The 7142-nt window shown below is 49.5% G+C and overlaps 2 protein-coding genes across 2 annotated transcripts; one reads left to right on the forward strand and one right to left on the reverse strand.

Moving 5' to 3' along the window:
* Window positions 1-248: 248 nt before the first annotated feature.
* Window positions 249-860, forward strand: LOC123346858 (olfactory receptor 14A2-like). Its single transcript, XM_044984308.1, has one exon. The coding sequence runs from the start codon at window positions 249-251 to the stop codon at window positions 858-860; it is 612 nt and encodes a 203-aa protein (XP_044840243.1).
* A 1399-nt stretch (window positions 861-2259) lies between these two features.
* Window positions 2260-2862, reverse strand: LOC123346859 (olfactory receptor 6M1-like). The gene has a single exon (XM_044984309.1). The coding sequence runs from the start codon at window positions 2860-2862 to the stop codon at window positions 2260-2262; it is 603 nt and encodes a 200-aa protein (XP_044840244.1).
* Between the last annotated feature and the right edge of the window lie 4280 nt (window positions 2863-7142).

Below are 7142 nucleotides of genomic sequence, written 5' to 3' on the forward strand. Positions count from 1 at the left end.
ACCTGGCAGCCCTGGTGGGGAATCTTCTCATCTTCATGGTTATAGTCTTCAACCACCACCTTCACACCCCCATGTACTTCTTCCTGATGAATCTGTCCATCGTAGACCTTGGCTCCATCTCTGTCAACATCCCCAAATCCATGGCCAATTCCCTTATGAACAACAAGTCCATTTCCTATGCTGGATGTGTTACTCAAGTCTTTTTCCTCCTCTTCTTACTGGTAGCAGATTATTCCCTTCTTACCGTCATGGCGTATGACCGATATGTCGCCATCTGCCAACCACTGCACTATGAGACAATGATGAACAGCAGAGCTTGTGTCAAAATGGCAGCTGGTGCCTGGATCATTGGGATTCTCTACTCTATGCTACACACTGGGAACACGTTTGCATTGACCTTCTGTGGAGGTAATATGGTGGATCAGTTCTTCTGTGAAATCCCCCAGCTACTTAAGCTCACCTGCTCTGACTCATATATGAGTGAAGTTGGGGTTATTGCCTTTAGTACATGTTTAGTCTTAGGCTGCTTTATTTTTATCATTGTGTCGTATGTTCAGATCTTCAAATCAGTGCTCAGAATCCCCTCTGAGCAGGGCCGGCATAAAGCCTTCTCCACCTGCCTTCCTCACCTCACTGTGGTCTCCTTGCTTGTTTGCACTGTCGTCTTTGCCTACCTAAAACCCACCTCCAGCTCCCCATCTGCTCTGGATCTTGTGGTGGCTGTTCTCTATTCCGTATTGCAACCAATCGTGAATCCAGTTATCTACAGCATGAGAAACAAGGAGATCAAAGCTGCCCTGAGAAGACTGCTGGGTGTAGGTAATTCACCAAGAATTCATTTTCTGTCGTTCTCTAATTAAAGATTGCTTACTTAGTATCTGTTCATTTAATGTCAGTGATTTCCATGACCACACAACTTGCACACAACCAGGTCTGATTGTGATCTCAGTTGCACCAATGGAAGTCCAGATTAACTCTGCTGATATCACTGCTGCTGCGGTGATTTTCACCAGTAGAAAATCTGGTCCAGTTGTGTAATTAAATGAGTGTAAATTGTGTGTGCATAAGGAATCAGACTTTCATTCTGTGCGAAAACAATACCTGTTACACTGCTTGGCCACTAGCACCTGTTCCATGGCCACTGAAAACAATGATTGGAGTTGTCTTGCTTGTGTGTATAAATCAGGAGTGGCTTCATTGGAACCTGAGGAGTCAGACTGGTGTAAGACTGGGGTAGGGGAGAGAATACATTTGAGGTAGATCCTCAACACATCCGTGTAATTCCATTGACTTTGGTGGACGTAAAGCAATTTGCAGCATCTGTGGATCTGAGCTACTGCTTCCAATGGAGCTGTATATCCATTGCCACCAGCTGGCGACTGAGCCCACTGTCTTATAAACCACCATTTGTGGCCTAACCATTAAAGGGGGACAAAGAGCCAGACTGTGTCAGCCTGTCTTACATGTACATTTTGTTGTGTGAGTGATGAAGAGACTGGCTAGAAATTACAGGGAGGTTTCTATCCACCATTGGGGAGAGGTTCTGGAGCAGCCTCCAAATAGAAGTTGTGGGGGGCAAGTGACCAAATTCATTTTAAGAGAGAGCTGGACACATGTCTGAGTGAGATTGTATGATGGGGCTGCTTGTGATGGTGGAGGGCAGGGCTCAGTAACACTGAGTCTCACTTGCAGCATATGTCTTATCAGAAAGGGATTCTCCCCCCCCAAAACCAGTGTATTCTGGGAGGTTTTTTTTTAAATCTCTGAAGAATCGGGGCGGCCCTAGCTGGAGATTGACCATTGGGTGGGATGTGCCAGGGCTCTGAGGTGGCACTGAGCCATTATCTCTCTCTCTTGGGTGTTTGGCTGGCTGGTTCTTTCCAACATGTTCAGGGTCTAACTGATCATCATGTGGTGGTCAGGAAGGAATTTCCCCCCCGGTCAGATTGGCAGGGACCTTGGGGAGGTCGCTTTCCTCTCCAGCATGTGGTGCGGATAACCTGCCATGATTTTCTGCATGTATCTCAATCATTTCCCTGCCATTGACAGATGCTGCTATGTTTTTAGCTGAGTTAAACAATCTGCCAATGGCTTGGAAAAATGTTGCCCAACTCTGCCCTCAACTAGGTTGGCCACTGATGCAATCCCAGAATACCGGACATTCTGGTACTTTTGGGAAAGCTGTGGCCCCATCCACAAGTGAGACCTTGCATGCCTCCCTAGTCCGTGATTCTGGACAAAACCACATCTGGTTTTCGCTCAGTACCAGACAGGGGACAAGCCACACAAAGAGGGGACTTGCGAGTGCCTAATGTAGATGGAGATGGAGGTGCTGTAGCCAATGGTAACCACAGTGAAATGAGATGCACAGGTGGAGAAATCTTTCTCCCTGCCAGATGGGATACGGATGATGGTGCAGATAATATACATGTAGGAGATGACCATCAGCAGCAGGGAGCTTAGCAACACAGACAGCGAGATGATGAAGCTGATGAATTCCACCAGCCAGATGACGGCACAGGCGAGGTATAACAAGGGGGCATGGTAGCAGAAGAAATGGTTGATGATATTGGGGCCACAGCAGGGCAATTCAAGTTTGATTATGGTAGGGACCAAGATGAAGAAGAATCCCCGCATCCATGATCCCATCACCAACCAGACGCAGACCTTTCTATTCATGATGGTGCTATAGTTCAGTGGGTAATATATGGTCACATATTGATCGCAGGACATCATGGCCAACAAGACATTCTCTGAAATGCCCAGCAGGAAATAGAAGTAAGACTGAGCCAGGCAGCCATAAAAGGAGATGGTATTCCTCTGATAGGAAGTTCTCCAGCCTAGGTTTCTTGGCCAGAACATTCTCCTTTCAGCAGCTATGGGGCTGAAAGTCAGAAACAACTTTCAACCAGCTCCTCCTTTTGCCATGCACATTCAAAGTGCAATCTGTTTGGCGTGACTCCAATCACTTCAAAGGCTGATGCGCCTAACTGAGAACTAAACACTGTGGTTGATTATGCTGTCACTTTATTTCCCCCGAAGGCGAGTAGGTGGACTGAACTCTACTGAGCTTTGGAGTCCCCAGTGTGAGGATCTGAGCCCTGGTTTGATCTCTAGCCGTGCACAATAAATCAGAACCCAAATGTACCAACGGTAAGAAAAGTTAGAAATACTTCACTGCAGTCAACTGATTATCCTCTCACTCATCCTGGTGTAAATCAGGAGTAACTCCACTGGAGTCAATAGGCCTGATTTCCCAGTCACTCATCTCAAGGTAAGTCCATAGTGTTACAGTGGCGTATGTCTGGTTTCAGGGAGAGGAGATTCAGGCCCTTTGACTCCAGCCTCTGCCGCATCCTCCACCCCCTGAATGTTCTTACTCTAGTCCTCGGGTGTCTCCTTCCCTCTGCCTCACACAGCTCAGACCCCCAAACAAAACCCCCAGCCCCTAATCCCCTTCCTCCCTTCTCACCACCCTCCACCTCACAAATGCTCCTGGGCCCCGTTCTCTGAGGCCTGGTCTACACTAGGACTTTAATTCAAATTTAGCAGCGTTAATTCGAATTAACCACGCACCCGTCCAAACCAGGAAGCCATTTAATTCGACCTAGAGGGCTCTTTAGTTCGAATTCGGTACTCCACCCCGACGAGGGGAGTAGCGCTAAATTCGACATGGCTATGTCGAATTAGGCTAGGTGTGGATGTAAATCGAACTTAGTAGCTCCGGGAGCTATCCCACAGTGCACCACTCTGTTGACACTCTGGACAGCAGTCTAAGCTTGGATGTTCTGACCAGCCACACAGGAAAAGCCCCGGGAAAATTTGAATTCCTTTTCCTGTCTGGACAGTTTGAATCTCATTTCGTGGTTGGACATCGGGGCAAGCTCAGCAGCACCGGCAGCAATGCAGAGCTCTCCAGCAGAGGAGTTCATGTAATCTCTGAATAGAAAGAGGGACCCAGCATAGACTGACCAGGAAGTCTTGGATCTGATCGGTGTGTGGGCGAGGAGTCTGTGCTTTCGGAGCTGCGCTCCAACAAACGGAATGCAAAGACCTACGAGAAGGTCTCCAAAGCCATGAGAGACAGAGGATACAGGCGGGATGCAACGCAGCGCCGCGTGAAAATCAAGGACCCCAGACAAGGCTACCAAAAAATCAAAGCGGCAAACAGACGCTACGGAGCCTGCCACCACTGCCCCACCAGTGACCGTGGACTCTGACGATGGGACAGTGTTGACGGCCAGTTCCTCGGCGATGTTCGCGGACGGGGAAGATGAGGAAGGGTTTGTGGAGGATGAAGCAGGCGACAGCGCTTACAGCGCTGGTTTCCCCGACAGCCAGGATCTCTTCAGCACCCTCACGGAGATCCCCTACCAACCCTCCCCGGCCGTTAACCCGGACCCTGAATCAGGGGCAGGAGCAGTTGGTAAGTGCTTTAAACATGTAAACTTTTATTATTAATGGAACAGGAATCTGAACTATGTATAAAGGAGGTCTCTCTATATATGGGGATAGAACAGAAATCTTCCTGGGAGATCTCCACGAAGCTCTCCTGGAGGTAATCGAAAAGCCTCCGCAGGAGGTTCCTGTGGAGAGCTGCCTTATTGGGTGCTCTGTGGTAGCACACCTTTCCGCGCCAGGCTTTCATGAGGTACTCAGGGAGCATTGCCTTCCCGAGCACGGCTGCATAGGCCCCTGGTTTGTGCAGGCTTTCATGCAGCATGCGCTCTCTATCTCCTTCAGTGACCGTCCTCAGGGTGATCTCACTCGGAGACTCCTGCATCTTATTAGGGGAATTACTGTAATGTTACGCCTGGTCCAAAGTATTTTTAAAAAATCTCCAGACAGACGGCGTAGCAGAGACTCAGCACGCTGCTGCGTGACAAGCGTAACGGAAAGCCAAAGAATCAAATGGACGCTCATGGAGGGACGGGGGACTGAGGACGCAAGATATCCCACAGTTCCAGCTGTCTCTGAAAAGCATTTGCATTCTTGGCTCAGCTCCAAATGCTTTTAGGGTCAAACACAGTGTCCGCGGTGGGTCAGGGCGTAGCTCGGCAATCTACGCACCCCCCCAGAAGTGAAAGGGAAAACAATCCTCTGTTGACTCTTTTACATGTCACCCTATCTTTACTGAATGCTGAAGATAGATGCGATGCTGCAGCACTCAATGCCAATATCCTTGCTCCCCCCTCACCATGGGTGGCTGATGGTACAAAACGACTGGTACCCGTCCTCATCATCAGCCTATTGGCACATGGGGCAGTGCAAAAGGACTGGTAACCATGCCGACTAGCATCAGTAAGGTCGATCAAGGGCGCCTGGTCCTAATTTTTCCTGGTAGATGGTGCAGTATGGCTGGTAACCGTCCTCATCATAGCAACAGGGGGCTGAGCTCCATCAGCCCCCACCCTTCATGTGTAAAGAAAAGATTCAATTGCCCCTGGACTAGCAGTGGGATGCTGGGCTCCTCTCCTCCACACTTCTTAATGTCCTGTCTGGACTATCATAGCAGCTGGAGGCTGACTTCCACTCATTTCTCACTAACAAGTCAATGTGTCTTATTCCTGCATTCTTTATTACTTCCTCACACAAGTGGGGGGACAATGCTATGGTAGCCCAGGAAGGCTGGGGGAAGAACGGAATGAACAGGTGGGGTTGTTGCAGGAGCACCCCCTGTGAATAGCATACAGCCCATAATTTCTACAGGATCTGACAGAGAGCAGCTGTGCTCTCTGGTTCTATGATACAGTGGTTCTCTAGTACACTTGCCCATATTCTAGGTAGGACTGATTCTATTTTTAGATACCAAAAAGGAGGGATTGACTCAGGGAGTCATTCCCAATTTTGGCTTTTGCGCCCCTGGCTGATTTCCACTTATGACAGCAGCAAATGGTGCAGTGGAAAAGGACTGGTAACCATGATCATCTTATTACCAATTTATGGTATGGTAGATGGTACAGTATGGCTGGTAACCATCTCTGCTGTCATGCAAAAGCAAATGAATGCTGCTGTGTAGCGCTGCTGAATCACCTCTGTCCACGGCATCTAGTACACATACGGTGACAGTGACAAAAGGCAAAACAGTCTCCAGGGTTGCCATGGTATGGCGTATGCCAGGGTAATCCAGGGAAAATGGGCTCGAAATGATTGTCTGCCATTGCTTTCCCGGAGGAAGGAATGACTGACTACATTTACCCAGAACCACCCGCGACAATGAAATTTGCCCCATCAGGCACTAGGATCTCAACCCAGAAGTCCAAGGGTCGGGGGACACTGCGATGGGGTGGAACAGGGGCAGAGTTTATGCTTTCCGGATTGCCTGCAGCAGGAGTGCGGACGAGATAGGTGCTGTGCATGGTGTTGTTCACAGACACAGACTAGACTGTGTTCATTGTTCGCAAAAATGTATCTTTGCAAGGAATTCACTCCCTTTTTCCCATCACACAGCTTCGACTGTCTCCAGACCTGCCACAGCATCCCCCTCACAGAGGCTGGCAAAGATTAGGCGGCGAAAGAAAAAGACACGGGACGAGATGATCGCTGAAGTTATTGGGTGCTCCCGAGCCGCGGCGGACCAGCAGCACCAGTGGAGGGAGACCCTCTCTCTGTACCAGTGCTCACACAGCGAACGGGAGGAGAGGTGGCATGAGGAAGACAAGCAGGCGATTCAAACGCTGCTTGGACTAATGAGGGAGCAAACGGAGACGGTCCGGCGCCTTGTGGATGTTCTGCAGGACCGCAGCCAGGAGGACAGAGCCCCCCTGCAGTGTATCTGCAACCGACCTCCCCCGCCACAAAGTCCCATACCTCCCGTCACCCAAAGTAACCAGAAGGAGTGGCGCCAGGGGCCGTGAAAACTGTCACTGCACCACAGCAGAGTGCTCAAGTACCCAAAAGCTCTCATACCCTAATTTTTGAGAATTCCTTCCCTTCCTGACTCACCCAAGCCCCAATCCCAGTTTCATCCCCTGACTGTCTGGTTAATTATTAAAAATACTTTGCTGTTAATTACTGTTTCCGTCATGCTTTTTTACACAACGCTGTGTTTGAAGGGGTGGGTGGGTGGGTGGGGAAGGGGGTAGGGTATTGCATAGGACAGTCACCTTTAGCAGGGTACAGAGACGGGGGCAGGATCAGCA

This window comes from Mauremys mutica, chromosome 12 (genome assembly GCF_020497125.1).
Source record: "Mauremys mutica isolate MM-2020 ecotype Southern chromosome 12, ASM2049712v1, whole genome shotgun sequence".
NCBI lineage: Eukaryota > Metazoa > Chordata > Testudines > Geoemydidae > Mauremys > Mauremys mutica.

What these genes read in the sequence shown, in the direction of transcription:
- LOC123346858 (XM_044984308.1), top strand. Translation starts at nt 249, where the DNA reads ATGGCGTATGACCGATATGTCGCCATCTGCCAACCACTGCACTATGAG.
- LOC123346859 (XM_044984309.1), bottom strand. Translation starts at nt 2,862, where the DNA reads ATGTTCTGGCCAAGAAACCTAGGCTGGAGAACTTCCTATCAGAGGAAT.